At 35.1% G+C, this 21748-nt stretch overlaps 2 protein-coding genes across 2 annotated transcripts in view; one reads left to right on the top strand and one right to left on the bottom strand.

Moving 5' to 3' along the window:
• LOC126887488 (collagen alpha-1(XI) chain-like) overlaps positions 1-21748 on the bottom strand; it is a 133860-nt gene that overhangs the window by 5497 nt on the left and 106615 nt on the right. Inside the window, exons 9-24 of the mRNA XM_050655059.1 lie at positions 19895-20086; positions 19559-19633; positions 19133-19243; positions 17994-18254; positions 17529-17726; positions 10025-10330; positions 9611-9772; positions 9388-9487; positions 9102-9253; positions 7743-7994; positions 7331-7654; positions 6418-6625; positions 6122-6291; positions 2035-2304; positions 1810-1971; positions 1500-1715 (exon numbers count right to left, since the gene is read on the bottom strand). Coding sequence (XP_050511016.1) covers positions 1500-1715; positions 1810-1971; positions 2035-2304; positions 6122-6291; positions 6418-6625; positions 7331-7654; positions 7743-7994; positions 9102-9253; positions 9388-9487; positions 9611-9772; positions 10025-10330; positions 17529-17726; positions 17994-18254; positions 19133-19243; positions 19559-19633; positions 19895-20086 — 3159 coding nt within the window. The remainder of the gene's footprint in view (positions 1-1499; positions 1716-1809; positions 1972-2034; positions 2305-6121; positions 6292-6417; positions 6626-7330; positions 7655-7742; positions 7995-9101; positions 9254-9387; positions 9488-9610; positions 9773-10024; positions 10331-17528; positions 17727-17993; positions 18255-19132; positions 19244-19558; positions 19634-19894; positions 20087-21748) is intronic.
• Positions 11984-16157, top strand: LOC126887497 (heparanase-like). Its single transcript, XM_050655103.1, has 2 exons — positions 11984-13028; positions 15225-16157. Exons 1-2 carry the CDS (start codon positions 12159-12161, stop codon positions 15951-15953), a joined length of 1599 nt encoding a protein of 532 aa, XP_050511060.1. The 5' UTR covers positions 11984-12158; the 3' UTR covers positions 15954-16157.

The following is a 21748-nucleotide window of genomic DNA, read 5'->3' as shown; positions in this document are numbered from 1 at the left end:
ACTAAGATGGGCAAACACTCAACCTGATCTAGATTTCTTTGCACCGAAGTCTGAATTCATCTCTGGCCTCAGACGTTTGTTTGTTTGAGTAGTTGTTGGATATTCATTATTGTGATATATGAATCTGATTTATGTGTTTAAGTTTGTGATATTTATATTTTATTGTATTATTGTTTTATTATTACTATTTTACTGTAGTTTTATTATTATTGACACATGTATTATGTATATTGGACTTATAAACTTGTAATCTTATTGGGCAGTGTCCCGTTGAAAATAAATAAATAAATAAATAAATAAATAAATAGATATGAGGGTGAATTTTTATATGTTAAAACCTACGATCCGGGCGCATGCGCATTACAACTTTGTTCTGATTGGATGTTCAAATGACATGTCAAAAATTATTCAATATGTCGGCTGTGGCATAGCTGTGGTTTGATTATTTATGGTTGTTGCGTTTTGAAATTTGTGTGAAAAGAAACAACAAACAAAAGTTAGTTAATAGTTATACTGCCTTTTTAAATAGTTTTCATATATATTTTTGGACTTTTGGACTATTTTGGACAAGGACTCATTCTAATTTGGTAAGTAGTTTTTATTATAATCATATTGTAATTGTACATTTGGATTAGGTTGGAATAAATTTATTTTCTCAAGAATGGGGATTTTAGAGAGAAATCCGAAATTAGGTCCGATTTTTATTTTTAAATTATGATTTTTTGGCGTAGATTTATTTATCTAGTAGGTATGTAATGCTTTGATTTACATGCTTAATTTGATTATCAACAAACGTTCTACCAATCTTCATCTAATATATTGTTTTCTTACTGTTTTGTTATATTTTAATATTTTCTTCCACAAAAATCAAACTACATAATTTGATTTAAATTCAGAATAACTCTCAAACAGTAAAACGTTCAGTTGCCCTATTTTTCCACATGACAAATAATGAGTAATTGGATGAGTGAGTCTAGGCTTCGATTACGAATCAAAGCGTCCCCAAATTCGCGGGTTCGAATCCCGATGCAAGTTTTTATTTTTTTATTTTTTTATGCATTTTATGATTGTAAGTATATTTATTATATAATTTTTTTTCAGAAAATGCCTATTTAAAATTTTTGCCAACAATTATTATCGTTCAGAAATCATTTTTTCTTTGTGGCATTTTTCAATGTGTTTGTGTGCGTTTTATTCTTTTATTTTTTTAAATTTTTGGTATTGTCTTAATAAAAATTTTTGGAAAGTAGTAAGTATTAAAATTAGTTTAATATTTAAATAAAATATAAATAAACTGTTTAAAGTACATTATATCAATTTCGTTCAAATCAGATATGTAATATAAGTATAACTTCTTACGTGCGTACAAAGTACACACACATTCTTTTTTTAAATATTAAACCGTAAATGAACACCATGACTTAACTTTTCTAGCAATAGGTTAATATAAAACATATTCCTCTTGGAATAGGTAGCTTGGATTTAAATCAAAATCTTACCATATTTCCTTTAAGTCCTTCAGGACCTCTAGGTCCATTTTCGCCTCTCTTTCCTGGTTCTCCTTCATCACCTTTGGATCCAGGGGGCCCTATATCACCTCGATGCCCTTTGGGACCACGTCTTCCGCGTTCTCCTTTTTCACCTCTGGGTCCTGTTTCTCCTACTTTACCTTCATCTCCAGGATTACCAGGCGGACCTGGAGGACCATTCTCGCCCTGAAAATAAACCATAGAATTTAGCTTTTAGAATACAATTATGGTATGGATCATACGTATACAAAAATGGTATGTATCTTTATAATATACTAACCGAGGCTCCAGGTGCTCCAACAACCCCAACTGGACCGGATGGTCCTGGAACACCTTGAGGTCCTGGTTGACCTTGCAGACCAGGTGCTCCTGTCGCTCCTTTATCACCTTTTTCTCCTATAGGACCAGCATTGCCTTGCTGGCCAGCTGGACCTTCAGGACCCTACAATTATTTTTATAATATATTTGTACTTAAACCATCAATATACAAAGTTGGACAACTTACAGGTCTTCCTGCTGGACCAATTGGTCCCATTTTTCCAGGTAAACCTTGTTCTCCTTGTGCTCCAGCTTCTCCTTGTTTACCATCATCACCGTCCTGTCCACGTTCTCCTTTCAGTCCAGTCGGACCTGGTTCTCCAGGGGGGCCAGGAAAACCTGGGGCTCCTGCTGATCCTTTGGTACCTTCTGGTCCGGGAGGACCTCTAGGCCCTATCGCGCCTTGAATACCAGCTTTTCCTTCATCTCCCTTTTGGCCAGTTGGACCAAGGTCTCCCTAAAATAACGCAATATCACTTTCTCTAACAGGGCTCGGGTGAAGATAATGGTATCTAACATTTTTGGCGAAATCTACTTTTTATATGGAATTAATGGTAAATGTGGCTAGAAATAGATTCCTTGTGAAGATTTATCGATATCTTGATAGATGGCGCTACAGTAGCACCCTAACATCCTGGTAACTAACAGTCGTCGTGACGAATATAATGGTATCTGTCATCATGGCAGCGAACACTAAGTTGTTGTGTGAACAAAATAAGAGAAATTTGCAAGAAATATGTGACACAAATGGTAGTTCTGAATGCGATGATAGCGATAAAGATCCAGACTACAGTTTTAACGAAGAGATTGGCAAGAAAAAGGTAAGTTTGTGAATATTTGTCTCTAACTTCATTTAGCATGAAAATAATGGTAATTGTGTAGATACCATTTTTTACGTATAATGACGAAACTAACGAATATAACCAATTCACGAGTAGTTACCATTGTTTTCATCAATTTACATGTGCAGTGATACATTGTAAAGATCGGGCTAATGCTTTTAAATGCATTTATTTTTTTCGAAAATTGAGAAAACTAATAAGTATTTTCGAAAAATTTAAACGCCGAATGAAAGACTACATTATTACCGAGGGCCGAAAGTACTTGAAAACTTCTATAATGTTTATTTTAATAAGTTACGGGGCTGAAAATGAAGAAAAAATTTAGTGTGATTTTTAATTTTAAATATCTTATTCAAAAGAAACTTTTTGTTTATTCTAAGGGACATTCGACCTTCGGTAACAATGTAATCTTCCATCCTGTGTTTAAATTTTCAAAAATACTTATTATTTTTCTCAGGATTCTAAAAAATGTATGCATTTAAAATGCATTGACCCGAAATTTTCTTATGTTTAAAAATGTTCTGTATGTACAAATTTATTTTCTTTTGCAGAAACATCGTAAGATATGGCGTACACCTTTGCCCAACAACAATACTAATGCAGTATCTGGTGAACCTGACAAGGAAAACTCTGTTCGAGGAAGAAAAAGGAAACGCGGATGTAACATTGATCAGCGACAACAAAACAAACGGAACAGTGGTCAATCATATACTTGTAAAAGAGGAAAGGGAAACGTTATACTACAAAAATCGATGGGAGAAGATTGTTTGTGCAAAAGAAAATGTTTTGAGGTAGTATCAGCAGACGAAAGGAATAGCTATTTGTATAACAAGGGAGGAAAGAGCTCCTTTTCCTCCCGAGAATGAAGTTTACTGCCCGACGCGTAGCGGAGGGCAGTAATCATTCAAGGGAGGAAAGGGCACTTTACTCCCATGTTATACATATGGTTTTTCCGCCTTCCTCAAATAATTTCCTCCTTTTTTCATTTTTACTTAATTTATTTATGTAACTAACCAACAAAATTTATTAGAACTAAAACTGACAAGTAGGTACAATATAACTGTCAACTGTCAAATATAAGTCAAATTATTAATGTAAACATTGTTAAATCAGAATAACAATTTACTGTTTTTTACCATTCTGCAAAATAGAGAATGTTTTTAAATAAACGTTAAAATGTATAGATACTTACGTAATAGAAAATAGATATTGTACAGGGCGCCAATAAGTTATATTTCATGGATGAAATACCATGACGTCACTTTTACTTTTCCTCCCTAGGGAGGAAAAATATTTTCCTCCCTAGGGAGGAAAAGTACAACTTTGCTCCCTACAATCACGTCCGGAAAAGTATACTTTCAGTAGAGGTAGGTGGAAAAAGTATTTTTCAGAAGTTTTGGGAGATAAATAATTTTAATACACAAAATGCGTATTTATTTGGATGCATGCAGATTAAAATAAAGGCCCGCATTACCAAACCAAAGGACTCGCCTTCCCGAAGGAGTCACACTGTCGAATATTTAATAACAGCTACAGGCAATACGAGGTATCAAATTTGTAAGAAAGCATTTCTGAATATTCATGGACTACAACATAATAGGGGTAGAGTCGAGAATATTGCTAAAAACATCAAACAAGGTTTACTAACGCCGAAAATGGATGGAAGAGGACGTCATGCAAATCACAAAAAAAAGTTTTCTAATGAGCACATCCTATTTCTTAAAGAATTTATTGAAAGACTCCCAAAATATGAGAGTCACTATTCCCGAAATGACAACTGTAACACGTATTTTATGACAATGGACTATACAATACAGAAGTGTTATGAGGTTTACAAAATTGAATGTCTGTCTCAAAATCAAGAATGTGTATCTGCTGATAAGTTTCGAAGAGTATTTACCGAGGATTTTAATATTAAATTTAAATCACCTAAATCTGACACGTGCCACATATGTGATTCAATTCTATGTTAGTATGAAAGAGGCTACGATACAAAGAAATGAGGAACAATTCCAAGCGCTAAAATTGAAGCAAGAACTGCATCACAGGAAGGCTAAAGCTGGACAAGACGCTATAAAAAACGCAACAAAAACAGCACAAGAGAACAACGAAACATATGCAATAACATTTGACCTTAAACAAGCACTTCCAACCACCAAATTGTCTACTGGTCCTACATTTTATAAAAATAAACTTTTTTCTTACAATCTCGGTATACACTCATTGTATCCCTCACAGGGATACTTTTATTTATGGGACGAGTCAACCGCTGCTAGAGGCGCAGACGAGATCGGAAGCTGTCTGCTTAAACATTTCCAAATGCACAATATTAAAGGACATACGTTAATAGCTATTTCTGATAACTGCATCGGCCAAAATAAAAACTGGTCTTTGGTTGGAGTGTGGCTTCGTTTACTAGCTCTGGGAAATTTTAAGGAAATAATACATATTTTTCCACAGGTTGGACACACAATGTTACCATCAGACAGAGATTTTGCTGTTGTAGAAAAATACGTACGAGCTCATTGTCAATATGTATATTCTCCAGCTGAGTGGGAAAACATACTGAGAATATGCCAAAGGTAAAATCCATTCATCGTTTACAAGATGAATCAAGAAGATTTTTTAAAAGTGTCTGAAATGAGAAACTATTTTGTACAACCCAAATCTACACCGGCTAATCCATGTAGTATTAGAAATGCTGTGCGAATGCGCTTCTCTGCTGAAAACTTTGAACATATCGAAATCGCTGATACATACAATGGTGAGTTTAATTCATACTCAATTCAAAAAAGAGGAAGAACTGGGATCCTACAAGAACATTTTATTCAAGATCTTCAGAAAAAATATGCTACACGGCTTGGTATTGAACCTAGTAAACTTGAACATGTACTTTCGTGTTTGGAATGGATTCCCAGCGTTCATCACGAGTTTTACAGGTCGCTATTTGCAAAGTCCCTGTAATGTATTTCTTATTTCTATTATTGTTTCTTGTGATTATTTCTAATAACATTGTTAAGTATATTTGTTTCATTTTTATAACCTATGTGCAATTCAATAAACGTAAAAAATGGTATCTACAGTGTTTTTTATTCAAAGTATCGTTTTACTAATAAAACTAAACTTAATTTTCAGCCGTGAAGTTAAAGTAAGCTAGTTAGAAGATTAACAATTATACATGTGAAAATACTGCTCTGACAAATGTCATTACAACAGAGTAATTAATTGGTAAACTTTTAAGTTGAGTTTCTGGATATTTGCAGAAATGTGACTTACCATTATCTTCACCCGAGCCCTTCGATAGTCAGTTCTGTAGAAGTTGAAGTTGTTAATTTATAACTAAACTAAATTTTAAAATTTATAAGAAGCTGAAAAGCCGATGAGCTACTTTAACTTAAAGAAATACATTTTAAGTAAAAAACAAATATTTACTGGTTTTCCTTCGCTTCCGGGTGGTCCGGGCAAACCTGATTGTCCACTATCTCCTTTCATGCCTTGCGGACCTTCCATTCCTGACGGTCCCTGAATGCCTTCCACTCCTTTTGGTCCCCTTGGTCCAGGTTCTCCTGGTGAGCCTGTTTGACCAGGTGGTCCCTTTTGTCCTGAGAACATCAATAACTGTGTTTAGGACAAACGTATTTATAAAGTAGGCATATCCAAATAAAGAGAATTACAATATGAATTGAAAGTAGATAAGGAAATGTTATTTCATTCGAGTATATACTCACCAATATCACCTACTTCTCCTTTAATTCCAGCTGAACCTGGCAATCCCTGTGGTCCAGCTGGGCCTGCCGGTCCACGTAAACCTTTAGGCCCGTCCTCACCTTTTGTTCCTGCTCTACCCATCTGTCCAGGGGGCCCCCTTTCTCCTGACGAACCTACTGGTCCAGGTTCACCACGTAGTCCCTGAGTTCCGGGACTCCCCACTGGTCCCTATAAGTAACAGCAAAGATTAAGATGATTCAATTTTTAAGAAGAAATTATATTTTATAATTTACTAAATTGGAAAGAAATCCTTTGTAAAAGGTATAAAATTTTTTTTATTAAAAATCCCTTAAAAGGGCTACATCACAACAAAACGTTTTCGATTTTTATAAAAAATCATCATCAGTGTTCGATAAACGGGATGCTAGCTGAGCCACAAAAGAAAATATCTGGGTAAAAACCCTTTACATAAAATATAGATGCCTTAAAAGTGCATACTTCAATAAAAAGGCCTGTGGTGGTCACATGGCAAACAGGATAATGACCTAAGGTAAAGTATACAGGTTTCCCAACACGTGGGATCCAAATTGAGTTGATCAAATTTCAATGACTTAATGGCAACTTATTGAAGTATGCACTTTTAAGGCATCTATATTTTATGTAAAGGGTTTTTACCCAGATATTTTCTTTTGTGGCTCAGCTAGCATCCAGTTTATCGAACACTGATGATGATTTTTTATAAAAATCGAAAACGTTTTGTTGTGATGTAGCCCTTTTAAGGGATTTTTAATAAAAAAAAATTTTATACCTTTTACAAAGGATTTCTTTCCAATTTTGTGATTGATGGTATACAGCCAACTACAGGAAAACTTTTCTTTTCCTTGTGGATTTTATAATTTACTGTTATATCTTTGTAATAATTAAAATACTTACTGCCTCTCCTTGGCTGCCTTTGAATCCTTTCTCACCGGGTGGTCCAATATCTCCCTTATCTCCATCTTCTCCGGGCGGTCCTACGGGTCCCGGAGCTCCTGGAAGTCCCCTCATTCCCGGTAGTCCATCTCTTCCTGCAACACCAAGGGCGCCCCTTTCTCCTCTTTCGCCTTTGGCTCCCCCTGATCCTGGTGGACCTGGTGGCCCTTTCCTGCCTTCCGGTCCTGGGGGGCCATCTTTTCCGGAGTCTCCTTGTTGACCTTTATCTCCTGTGGCACCAGCTGGGCCTACCGGGCCAATATCTCCTTTGGTACCAGGTGAACCCTTTTACATCAAAGAAATATATATTGTTTATTTTCTCTTACAAGTAGATGATCGGTGAACTTTTAGAATAAATATGTATGTAACTTACTGGCAATCCACTAGCTCCCCTTTCTCCCGGAAAACCAGGGAGTCCCGTTAAGCCAGGCGGACCAGGTTTGCCAATTGGTCCCGGAGGTCCAGAGGGTCCTTCCTTACCTGAATCTCCGGGTAATCCTGCTTCGCCAGGAATACCTGGTAATCCTGGTGATCCCGGTTCTCCTATAGGTCCTGGTTCTCCTGTGGGTCCTTGAGGACCAATAACTCCTGGAAGTCCTGATGGTCCTGGTTTTCCCGGTTCGCCCTATAAAAAATAATCTTAATAATTACACTTAACCGAGGTAAAATTAATTTTATTACAATAACTGATTTTAGGAGTATAGTAATCTACTAGAAAAGAATTAGATGAACTGTGCTGGGCCAAATTCCAAACCGAAACGAAGAAGAAATGTAGGATGCTCCAAAAAAAATTGGAGTTAAGTTTGATACTAGAACAAGTAAAACATAGAGAAGATCAGGAAAATTTTAAATATCTACTACAATTCTTCTTCTTGGTGCCTATCCGTTTCGGATGTTGGCGATAATCATGGCAATCTGTACTTTGCACACTGTTGCTCTGAAAAGATTTGTGGTTCTTATGTGGAACCACGTACGTAGATTTTTCAGCCAATAAATCCTTCGCCTTCCTGGTCCACGTTTTCCTTCTACTTCTCCCTGCAAAATTAGTTGTAGCAATCCATATCTTTCGCTATTCCTTATGATGCGACCGAGGTATTCGATTTTGGCTGTCTTTATTGTGGTTAACAGCTCTTTGGCTTTTTGAATTCTTAATAAAACGTTAAGATTCGTAATGTGTTATAACACTATAAGGTATCTTCAGGTTTCGACGATAGTCGCATTTCGAACTCCTCAATTTTCTTGTAGGTGGCGTCCATGAGAGTCCACGACTCATTTCCTTACAGCAGTATAGGAAAGATATAATATCATAGTAACTTGATTTTTATGGGTATTGATAAATCATGATATTTGGATAGCTTAGCCATCTTTTGAAATGCAGATCTTGCTTTCTTTATCCTACATTTTTTATTTCTAGGGAATGGTCCCAATTATCATTGACGTTCGTACCAATATAGGTGTAAATATGTTTTTACTTTTTCTATTTGTTGTCCGTTCACACTGATTCGACCAAAGTTTCTTCTTAATATATACCACACACACATTGTAAAAATGAAATTAAATCTAATGACAAAAAAAAAAGAAATAGTAATCTACTCCAAAACCACTGTGAAACTTTACAAAACACTAATAAGTAAGGTAATTATATCACGACAATTGCTAAAAGAAAGAGAAAAAAATAAACGGCTGAATAAAAATGTGTTAAGATTAATAGTCGTTGACAATGGTTACTTACAGGTGGACCTCTTTCTCCTGATAGACCAGGCAATCCATCTTTTCCTGAAGGTCCAACACCTCCTGGAAGTCCTGCAAAACCTCTACCACCTTCAGGACCTGGAGGTCCAACTTCTCCTTGGACGCCGGGTGGACCAGGTTGCCCAGTGTCACCTGATAAAAATTAATTTTAAATGCAGATTGAAAAATAATGTTTGCAGAGTTTTAAAAATTGTTTACACTATCAAAAATCGCTTTTTTTTAGGAATATTCAAACGTTTTCTGCAAATTGATTATTAATTGCATACCTTTTGGACCCTGCAAACCATCGGATCCTCTTCTTCCTCTGCCTCCTCTAAAGCCTCTTGGTCCTTGTTCACCACGTTCACCCTGTGGTCCTGTGTGGCCCTAAAAATGAACAGAATGTTATTTTATCTAAAAACTTAAAAATAATACTTAAAGGGATTTATTTAAATGACAATTATTAGTAATTATTATTAGTAAGTAAGATTACTATGCTATATTACTAACTCTTTCTCCCTTTTCTCCATCAGGTCCGAGTCTTCCAGTTGCTCCTTTGTCTCCTTTATCACCTGCCGATCCTGGATAACCGATAAGGCCTTGAATACCTTCCTTTCCTTTCTCTCCAGGCGGACCGATTTCACCAGTCTCTCCACGTGGACCATCAAAACCCTTAAATCATAAAATGAGAATTGAATAATGCAGATATCTTTTCTTAATGACGTTTTTATTAATATTGGTTTTAATAACCAGTTTAATGAATAATTAATGCCTAATTTAGGTTACACTTATACACATTTATATTTAAGCTTAAGGCACTTCTTAATAAGTTTAAGATCTATTGGTACAACCAGGCATAAAGCGTTGTTTAAACGAAATTTTTATAATGAATGTAAGTGTACTCTATATCTTCTATTTACATACCTTTGGTCCCTCCACACCTTCTAAACCTGGTACACCTTGAGGCCCCAAAGGTCCAATATCGCCTTTGGCTCCCATGTCCCCCTTCTCCCCTTCTATACCACGTTCCCCTTGTTCTCCTTTTTCACCTTGAGGACCTCTTTTCCCCTCATCTCCTTTAATTCCCCGGCTACCAGGAAATCCTATTGTTCCTTGCGATCCTGAAGCACCCTGCTCACCTTTGGGACCTGGTTGTCCCGGATTACCATTTATCCCGGGTAATCCCTCAGCACCAGGAAGTCCGGGCACTCCAGGTTTCCCCGATGGACCCTACAATTAAATTTAATTTTGGTCATAAATTATGTAGATTTATTACTATAAATATACTATGTAATTACAAATTACAAAATAATATACATAACTATTACATTTTATATAGTAAATGTATGTCCTTTACGGAATTTGATTGTATTTGATACATTACAGTTTAAAATATCTTTAAGTTTATTTGGTTCTTCTGGTATTGTTAAGTTGGGATGTCCACGAGTTACTTTACGCGAAGATCCCTAGATTCGAAAATAAATTATAGAAAATAACTTTTGATTGCAGAAAATTATCTCTATTAAAAAATACGCAAGTGCTTAAAACAAAGTTTTTATTTCGATCTCATCCTATGGAGGTTCTAAAATCGACTGACTTTAAAAACATAAATACAATATCTATAATCTACACATTCTTTAAAACTGCAATTAATTATTTTACCTAATATGTTCCCTAATGTCTTCTATTTCATAGCTATCGGGATGTTGTTCTTAAATATGTCTCTTAGGTAACCATACGCTGCCCAAACAAGTGTTATCAGTCGTTGAAGGACCGGGTAGGAACTCCTTTGGAGTCTCTTGGATTCTATTGGACAGTCCTATCAGGGAAAGTGAATCAATCCCTGCCCTCCGCAGATTCCAGGAGCTTCTTGACCCAGGAAGCCAGCACTTGCTAAGGATCCCTTATCCATGGTCACGGATGAAGTCCAGAGCGACATCCAAGGCGACGAAGAATACTTTCGGTAGGTACGGCGAAGGTAGCGGAGTTGGCAACTCTTGATTTTAGGGATACTATAAGATCAGGGTAGGTGGTACTCTCTAGCTGTAGTGGAAGCAACTCGCATATGAGAAGGATACTCTGATGTAAAATCCCTGGCCCTCCAGGTTGGGGGGTTAAGGCACTGAGCTAACTCAAGGATCTTCGGTACTTATAAAACACGTACAATGTTAAAAAGCCTAACCAAAACCTTGAGCAAATGTTTGGAACCACACTTTAAAGAAATGGTTCGGTGAAAAAGAGATTTGACTCCAAAGACAGAACCATATCACAAACAAATGCCTGTTTTGATGACCCCGACAAATCATGGCCCGGATTACGTACACTCGATACGCATCGTATCCGCCATGTTTTACCATAGCGCCTTATGGGAAAACATGGCGGATACGATTCGTATCGAGTGTTCGTAATCCCTATGCAGATTTTTCGGAAGGAGTAAAAAAATTTGAGAAAAGTTGGCCGTGTACAGAACTCAAAAAAGATGACTATGTTGAAAGATATAGGCCATTCCACGAATATACGACTGTTTTGTATTATCGTGACAACGAATATTTTAGTGTGCAACATAAGAAGTAGGAAAGTAAATGGCTCTAATAATTATTATGCCAATCAAAAACAATGTAATTTGCAATTTACTTTCGTTCCTCATATTTTTCACAATAAAATATTCGTTGCAGATATAATCCAAAATAGTCGTATATTCGTGGAATAGGGTATAAAATAACTTTTTATATAAAAACCTGTGTTTCATTCAAAAAATCACGGACTTGTTGACCAACCCTCGTATATTTAATCTAATAGTGGTTGGAATATCTAAGTAATAATAACATAGATTTTGGCCTTGAAGAAAGAAAAGTAGAAGTAGAATAATATTTGACTTACCTAACCTAAAAATTTTGTTTATATTTATATTTATGTTTTGTTTGATATTTACCGACAACAGTCAAAAAGCTGAAGATTTTAATAAATATCTGGCCTGTGAATTAAAGTGTTATTTTGATAGTTTAATACATAAGAAGTGTTCTTATTTTATTACTATAATATTCATCAAACATCATTAATGTTGCTGCAGAAAGACCGACTTGATGAATCTTTCAACTCCTTCATTGAAGAAAATAAAAGATATAGACTTCTATTGATGATGACATCAATGCTATTAACAATAATGGTGGTGTTAGTTTATTGTTTTGACGTTGTGCTACCGATCACCACTGAAGATCCCATTCAAATGTTGTATATCGAAAATGATAAACCTTCCACATTTAAAACCAGTCCATATTTTCTAAGTGTAGCTTTGGATGATGTCGTTATAGCAGATGGGTTTAAAGATTTTGATATGAACAATGAAAAACTTACAGCAATGATAAGATACCTATCTCCAGGATACTTCAGAATAGGAGGAAATTTAGCAGATAGGTTAATATTCTCTTTAAAAAATAAGACAGATATAGATATTGAAAACGTAGATCAATTATATGATAGCAGCAACTTTGGTAATATAGATATAAACTATGCTGCACTTCCCAATATTACATTATTTGCATCGGATTGGTTAAAACTTAACAATTTGTCAAGCAACACAAACATGTCTATATTTTTTGGACTTAATGCTTTACTGAGGTTTAAAAACGGATCCTGGGATTATAGAAATGCCGAAGAGATGATAAAATTTTCAGACGAAAATGGATTACGAGTGAACTGGGAATTAGGCAATGAACCAAATTCATTCAAACATAAGTTCAACGAAGAAGTTAACGCTACTCAAATGGCTAAAGATTTTAAACAATTACGAAGCATATTAAATAAATATAATAATTTCAAAAAATCTCTTCTAGTAGGACCAGATGTTACAAGACCAGAAGAGGAACATAAAGAAAGCCAAATATTTTTAAAAGAATTTGTTGCATCTGCCAAGGATGTTGTAGATAAGGTAACTTCTTCTTCTTCTTTTTGTATAGACATGACTCTGTCTGTTTTTTCAATGTGCCTCTACTAAGTTGTTGTTCTGTCGTTTTCGTGGTCTTCCCACTGATCATCTTTCTATTAGGGAACCGTCTCTCGCTGTCCTTACTACTCTATTTGTTGTCATTTGGCTTTTGTGGTCATTCCATTCTATTCTTCTGTTTCTTACCCTTCTTCTTCTTCTTCTTAGCCTTCTATCATCCACGTTTGGACATAGGCCTCTCCCAACTCCTTCCATCGGTCTCTATCCTGAGCAACATATTTCCAATTCGTTCCAGCTACTCTTTTAATATCATCAACCCATCTCATCTGTGGTCTTCCTCTCGTTTCTTACCCAGTTATTAATAATTAACTATCTTCAATGGGAAATAAGCCACAATTTTACCAAAAAAATGATTTTATTAACGTTTCGACGCCCAAGTCGGGTGTCGTTGTCAAAATAATAATACTTCTAATAATTTATTTAATCTGACTCATTTATATCGGCAATTCAGACATGTATTATACATTTTAAAGTAGAAGATTTTAAAATAATATTGGCAATATTCATGAGTTGCGTTCCTGGGACGACTTTACTAAAAGAAAGTTCATTCGATTACATGAAATCAACCTCAACTCAAGAATATCCGCCACAAAAAAAATCATAGCATGTGATTTGCCTTTAAAAGACAACCAAATGCAACAGTGGCAGTAAAATTCTCGCGCTAGAGATTCCATAGTAAATCACGAGGGAAAAACAGGAATAAACCTCGTGATACTATCCCGACATCGTAAGTATTTGGGCTTACATTTAGTTTACTCTCAAAACTAATACCAAATTCTGACTTTAATATAATATGCTATTTTAAATTATAAATAATATTAATAATACATAGATATTATATAAATAATACTAAAATATAAAATATGTACTAACTCGTATGTTACTGACTTACTAATTGTGGTATTTTCTTTCTATTGACTTCCTCTTTTAGTATGGGTAACCACATAAAGTCATCCCAGGAACACAACTCATCAATATTGGCAATATTATTTTAAAGTCTTCTACTTTAAAATGTATAATACATTTTGCTAAGCAACAACATTTTTGTTTAATCTAGTATTATTTTGTATTTTGACAACGACACCCCACTTGGGTGTCGAAACGTTAATAAAATCATTTTTTTGGTAAAATTGTGGATTATTTCCCATTGAAAACAGTTGATTATAAAAATGCCACAAGAAAACAGCTTCAGAAACAATTATTAATGTTATCCACCTTACATCTCGTTTTAATCTGCGCTGTTTCGAGCAATCTTTTTGGTCCTCTCTGTGTTGGGTCGTGCTTCTGCCATGTGTCATTATTGGTCTGATGACTGTTTTGTAAATTTTGCGTTTCATTTCTTTTCCGATATTTTGATTTCTCCATATTGTGTCATTTAGGCAACCTGCAGCTCAGTTTGCTCCATTCACTTGATCATCCACTTCTGTTTCGAGCCTTCCGTAGCTAGATAGTGTGATGCCTAGATATTTAAACTCCATCACTTGTTCTATTATCTGACCTTCCAGCTCCAATTTACATCTTATTGGATTTGCTGTTATAACCATGCATTTTGTCTTTTTTGGGGAAATTAACATGTTGAATTTTCTGGCGGTTATGTTAAATTGGTGCAGCATATGTTGTAAATCATTGTCACTTTGAGAGATTAGTATTGCATGGTCTGCATAGCAGATTATTTTAAGTTGTTTTTCTCCCATTTGGTATCCTTTTTTAATTCTTACTTTTTTTATTATTCCGTCCATGATCATGTTGAACAATAAAGGACTCAAGGAATCGCCCTGTCTTAGCCCATTGCTGGCTTCAACTGCAGTTGTTCTGGTGTTGTTCTGGTAGATGTTTTCGATCATTTTAATAATTATTCCTAGAGGTACCTCTCTTGAGTATTACAAATGGATAACATCCTTTTCTTTGACCATGTCAAATGCTTTCTTAAGGTCCACGCAACATAAATATGCCGGTTTGTTGTATTCTAACGATTTCTCTTGAACTTGCCTCATTATAAATACATATAGCATAGTGCATGACCTTCCTGACCTAAAACCTTGTTGTTCTTCTGCTCATGTTATAATTTCATTCAATTTGTTTGTTATCACTTTGGTTGTTAATTTTAATGTTGTGTTTAAGGTAACTTGGCATCAGTATTATTTAAACGGGCGAACAGCAGAACCAAAGGATTTCGTAGATCCCACAGTTTTGGATTTACTAAAATATCAAATAACGAGAGTAAAAGAACTAACGAACTTGAGTGGAAGGTCTATATGGCTGGGAGAAACTTCTTCGGCCTATGGAGGTGGAGCTCCTAATATGTCTGATAGATTTATCAGTTCGTTTATGTGGTTGGACAAACTTGGGCTTGCGGCTAAAATGGGGGTAGAGGTAGTAATGAGACAATCTATATTTCATGGAAATTATTCTCTTTTAGATGAAAACTATGATCCAAATCCAGATTGGTGGATTAGTTTCATGTACAAAAATTTAGTTGGAAGAAATGTTGTACCATATCAAAGCAAAACGAATAAGTTAGTCCGTTTATATGTACATTGTCTACAAGATGCAATCTTACCATCTGTAGTAATATTTGGAGTTAACCTTGGCAGTAAAACAGCTAAAATTGGAATTGAAGGATTGGATCCAGGTAATATGCCATTGATTTTGATGGGGTTTGAATTTCAGTCAAAAGATTGGTTTACAAAAGACATTTATCTAAATGGAGTTCTCATGAAGCTAATGCCAGGGAATAAAATACCTGATATTCTCCCACGACGAAAATTTCTGAAGCCTTATGTAGAAATGCCGCCCTATTCACTTGTGTTTTGGGTAACCACTAGAGTAAAAATGGAAGCATGTCTTTAGTGGAATTAATATTTTATACTTTTTCTTATTTTTTATAAATATTTAAGTACCTAATATTTGTGATAATAATGGCCAGAAATATGATAAGTTGAAAAATATTAGGATGTGATTAATATGTATAAAAACCAATTGATATTTTTTTATACATAAGTAAACAACATATTAAATAAATTCGTACGCAAATATTGCTATAATTCATTTTTATGTTATAGTTTTAATTTATGAACTATGTACTATATTTATTTGAAGATAATGATTCATCTAAATATGCTAGCTTCTTCTTCAATTGTCATATTAGACTTATCTGACATTGGCGATCACCATTGTGAAGGCTCATCGATCTTCTGCAATATGGAATAATTGTCCTGCATTTGGTATCCAAGTCCATTCACGAATGTTTTTTAGCCCACTAACTTGTTTTCTTCCGACACTTCTATAGCCGTTTATTGCTTGCCTTTAAGGATCAGTTGTAGTATCCTATATTGATATTACCTCACTATATGTCACAGATGAAGACATTTTACGATGTTTAAAAGTCTTTAAATAGCAGTTATTTGTCTTTGTTGACTTTCCTTAGTATTTGAGGTCCAAGGTATCTTCAGCATCCATCTATGAATCCACATATCCAATGCCTCAATTCTGTTCATGGTCAATACTTTTAGTGTCTACACTTCGGCACCATTCAAAAGTACAGACCAAACACATCACTTACCCATTCTTTGTCTTAGTTTTAAACTGAGATGATTATTGCAAAGAAATGGCTTTACTTTCATAAAAGTAGTTTTAGTCATTGCTATTCTGCATTATATTTCTGTTGCTGGATCAAGTTGGTTCATTATGACAGTTCCCAAATATGTCATTTCGTGAACTTTTTAACTTGGACTCCATTTAATTTAAGCTTTACATCTGGATGTGAGTTACAACTAAAGACTAAAAATTTGGTTATGTTCGAGTTTATTTTAATGTGATTTTTTCTCCTACTCCGTGAATATGATCAATCAGAATTTAATGTATCTTATTACATGTACTTATATTAATTTAATCACATTAAGTAGTTCCCCGTTGATTTTTATTCCATATGTCTCTCTCTCAAACGTCTTTTATGAACAATGTTGGGGACAAAATGCAACCTTCTCTAGCAGCTACAAAAGGCATTACAAAGCAGATAATGCTCTACATTATAAGTATTTAAATTTAAATGTCCACTGACATTTCATGGTCTTCTTTTTCCTTCTTGATTTTAGATCTTCTTCTTTCTTCTCGATTTTAGGAAGATTTATCTTCATATTTTTGTCCTCTCTATGTTTAGGTCATTCCTCCACCTCTTTTAGCGATAGTTTATACTATGACACCCTGATTTATGTTAAAAGATTCCATCACTTTTCCTTTATCCATTCTGTTATTTTGGTCATTCTAACCATACCATAGACAATGTTGAACATTATGTATATCAGGATATCAGTATATCAAGATGCTGAAATTAAAAGAAGAACACAACTGGCATGAGCCACCTATTACAGTGGATTAAAATAATATATGTATTTATAAAACATGCATTAATATTTAAATACTCACCATTAATCCCGGAGGTCCTAACAAACCTGGCGGACCAGGAGAACCAATAGCTCCTGAAGGTCCTGATTGCCCAGGCTGACCTGGTTGTCCCATTGGACCAGGATGACCTTTATTCCCCGGAGGACCTTCGATTCCTGGTATTCCCGCAACTCCAGGCAATCCAGGTATGCCCCTTGGACCAGTGAAACCCCTTGGCCCCTAAAAATTTGTTTTGTATAAAATGAAACTATATACCCCATTCCACGAATATACGACCCTCTTGGATTATCGCGACAACGAACATTTTACTGTGCAAAATATGAAGAACGAAAGTAAATTGCAAATTATATTGTTGTTTATTGGAATAATTATTAGAGCCATTTACTTTCATACTTCTTATGTTGCACACTAAAATATTCGTTGTCGCGATAATCCAAAACAGTCGTATATTCGTGGAATACACCATAGATGTAAGCTACAGTTTACCATTTCTCCAGGAAGTCCGGGTGGACCTGGTGGACCTTCATCGCCTTGTGAACCATCATGACCTGGATGACCTTTTTCTCCTGGACTTCCGATAAAACCTCTTTCGCCTTTTTCGCCTGGCAATCCTGGTAGACCGATGAGTCCCTGTTCACCTTTCGTACCCATAGGCCCTGTAATGCCCCGCTCTCCATCTCGTCCTGGTCGACCTCTGTTTCCTTCTCGGCCTGTTAGACCCGTCGGTCCTCTTACTCCAGGTAAGCCCTTTTAAGAAATAATAATTTATTAGAAATTAAATCCTCAAAAAAGTGGCTGATTTTTATACACAGAGTTGGGATAAAGTATAAGTAAATATCTTTGAAACGAAAAAGACAATATTCATGACACTGCACAAGTACAATGACATCTGACGCCATACTTAGGTATTGTTACTACTTTACTTCCGGTTTTACCGGACATACTCTCAACGCTCTCAACATATTTAATTTAATAGGGACCTCCTGTATATTTTACACACTTTATATGCAAAAATAGGTATATTTAGTTACTAACATCAATTAGCAAAAAGCTTTTGATAGTGTGAAAAGAGACAAACTGCTGGACGACCTTCCTAATCTAGGTATATCTGAAAAATATATTAACCTCACAAAAATGACGTTGCAGGATTCAAAAGCTGCAGTTACGCAGTTAAGTCGTCTCATTGTCTCTACATTTAACGTCCATGATTCCACTCCATAGTATAGTACACTGTATACGTAACATTTAGTTAGGCGTACTTTAAGAGCTAATGTTACATCTTTGCTACATAGGACCTTTTTCATTTTCATAAAATTAGAACATGCTTTTTATGCACGTGCAGTGTAGTCATTATTTTCTGTTATAAGTGTTTCTAGGTAAGTGTACTTTTTTCTCTTTCGATCTGCTGGCCCTCTACTATCAAGATTTCGTTAGTATTATGGTTGTTTTTACTAATTTTCATAAACTTCGTCTTTTTGGTATTGAGAGTACTCCCCACTACACCTTACTATTTTGCTCATGAGTCTTTCCAGGTCTTATTGATCACTTTTGTATTAACGTTCAGGTAAAAAACAACAACCAGAATAGATATAATAAACACATACCATAAAATAAAGAATACATACCGGTTCTCCAACATCCCCAGGATCTCCTTTGATTCCTTCAGGACCAGGGGGTCCTTGAGGTCCTGGCACACCTGTAAGTCCCATTGGCCCTTCGATTCCTCTCATAGACATCTTTAACATTGATTCAAACAACTGTATTTATTGAATTTAAGAGAAAAATGACAACAAACTAATCTACAGAGATGTTTGAAACTAAGTAATTGTTTGAATATGTTTCTATTCTATTTTATTGATTCTGTTAGAAGAAACCAAAGACATAACAGTCCTGTACTTTTGCAAATATAAGTATATTTTTAATAAAAAAAAAACAAAATTGTTAGCAAATGTGATAAAAATTTTAAGTTCAATAACAAAAAAAAAAAATTAATTAGAAATTTTTAAAATTGTTAAGTTATAGTATAATACGTTTGATGTTGAAATATTTACCATGTGCTGAGATAACAGCTGCCTAAAGGATTCTGCTTGTGCATCTGGTCCTTTCTCATTACCTTGAGCGTTTAACTAAAAAAACAGGCAATTCAGAATTCCCTTTGTATTTTATTTAAGTACCTATTGTAAAGCATTTTATATTGCATGCATCTCCAATTTAATTGTCATGATGATGCTCGTATTCTATACGACACTCGCCGCTTCGCGGCTCATGTCGTATCCGTCATACTCGCATCATAATGGCTACCATTAAATGCTCGTTCCATAATATACTATTATGATTTAGTACATAAATAGTAAAGAATTAACTGTTTCTTTGAAGTAGCTACTTACTGGTACTAGGAATACATGTCCTGGTGCTCCTGGTACACCTGGTGTACCGTAAATTCCATCTCTTCCTGGATCACCTTTGGGACCAAGGGGACCCTGAGGACCTGGAGGTCCTGGATACCCACGAACGCCAGGTGGACCTCTTATACCATAATAATAATCGGGACCTTGCGATGATACGTTTGTTTCTGGAAACTGGTTATAAGTACATAAGAAACTTTGAAAACTTACATAAATTTATTTTGATTAAATAAACTGTTCATAGGTAATTTCATGGAAGCAGAAATGAATATTAAGGTTAAAATTGATGAAGTAATAAAATTAGGAGAAAAAACATGTTTAGTTAAGCTACCGAACCACCATGAGAAAGAAACGGTCATGAAAAACAAAGCGAAACTACAACGCGCAAAAGACAGAACAGTGTTCATCAACAACGATATGACCAAAGAAGATTTGCAAGATTGCAAGTACAGAAAAAAGTAAGACAAGTTGCCCATGAAGAAGCAAATAAGGGTAAAAATATAAAAGTAAAATCTAATAAGCTAATAATAAATGGGAAAACAATGAAATGGAATAAAAACAGTAACCAGCTAGAGGAAATTCCAGAAGGGAATCCAAAAAACTAGCACCTGAAAAAAACCACAAAACACTTTACAAACGAACAAACGATGATGGATATGGCAAAGAAAAAGGCAGTGAATAAAAATACAAGAAATAGAGCGAACACAACTGACAAGACCGAAATTGACACAAGAGGAACCATATCCATTGGAGCATGGAATGTAAGAACCTTATACGAAAACGGCAGACTAGAACAAGTAAGCCAAGTTGAAATTTATTGATTTAAGCGAAACACACTGGAATGGGAACCATCATCTGAGAGAATTATCTGGGCTAGACTCAAAGCAAAGTTATTATAACCTAATAGTGATTAACGTTTACGCTCCTACAAATGAAAATAATGATGCAGAAAAGGAAGAGTTTTATGAAAAATTGCAAGCATCGTACAATAATATAAACAAAAAATATAAAAGAGATATAAAAATGATAATTGGACATTTCAATGCCAAGATTGGCAATGATAATATAGGATATAAACATGTGATGGGAAAAGAAGGTCTAGGAAGAAAAAATAATAACTTAAATCGATTAATCGAATTCTGTGAACAGGATGAGCTCATTATAGGTGGCAGTATTTTTAAACATAAGCAGATCCACAAAGAAACTTGGAAATCACCGGGTGGTAGATATAAGAACCAAATCTACCATATACTAATTGAATCAAAATGGAGAAGCTGGCTACAAGATGTCAGGGCCTTAAGTTGTGCAGATGTGGATTCGGACCACATGCTTATCAGAGCCCAATTAAGGATGAAACTAGCCAGAGAAAATAATCGCAAGACTACCAGAAAAAAAGGATACAATGTAGAAACCCTAAAGCAAGAAGAAACAAGGAAAATAGTCACTGACAGAGTTACAGTACCGAAATATACACCACTGTAATGGAGATTCTGTGGAATAAATATGGAAAAACTTCAAAGAGGTCATGATGAAGACAGCATACGAAACAATCGGGCTGAAAAAAAGTGAAAATAAAAATGGATAACTAAAGACACGTTACAGATTATAGAAGAAAGAAATAAAATCAAGAAAGACATATTGCAAAAAGAAGGAACTAGGGAAGAAGAGATCCTCGAAAGAAAATACAAAGCAAAAAACATAGAAGTGAAGAAGGCATCTAGAAAAGATAAAATGAATTACATAAACGAAATGCTAAAATCAGCAGAGAAAGCAGCACAATGCACAAATCAGCACATAATGATCTACGAACACAATACACGATTATTATACGAAACC

The sequence above is a fragment of the Diabrotica virgifera genome, chromosome 6, assembly GCF_917563875.1.
Source record: "Diabrotica virgifera virgifera chromosome 6, PGI_DIABVI_V3a".
Lineage (NCBI taxonomy): Eukaryota > Metazoa > Arthropoda > Insecta > Coleoptera > Chrysomelidae > Diabrotica > Diabrotica virgifera.
Note: the sequence above shows the minus strand (reverse complement) of the source record. Positions and strands in the feature narration are given on the sequence as shown.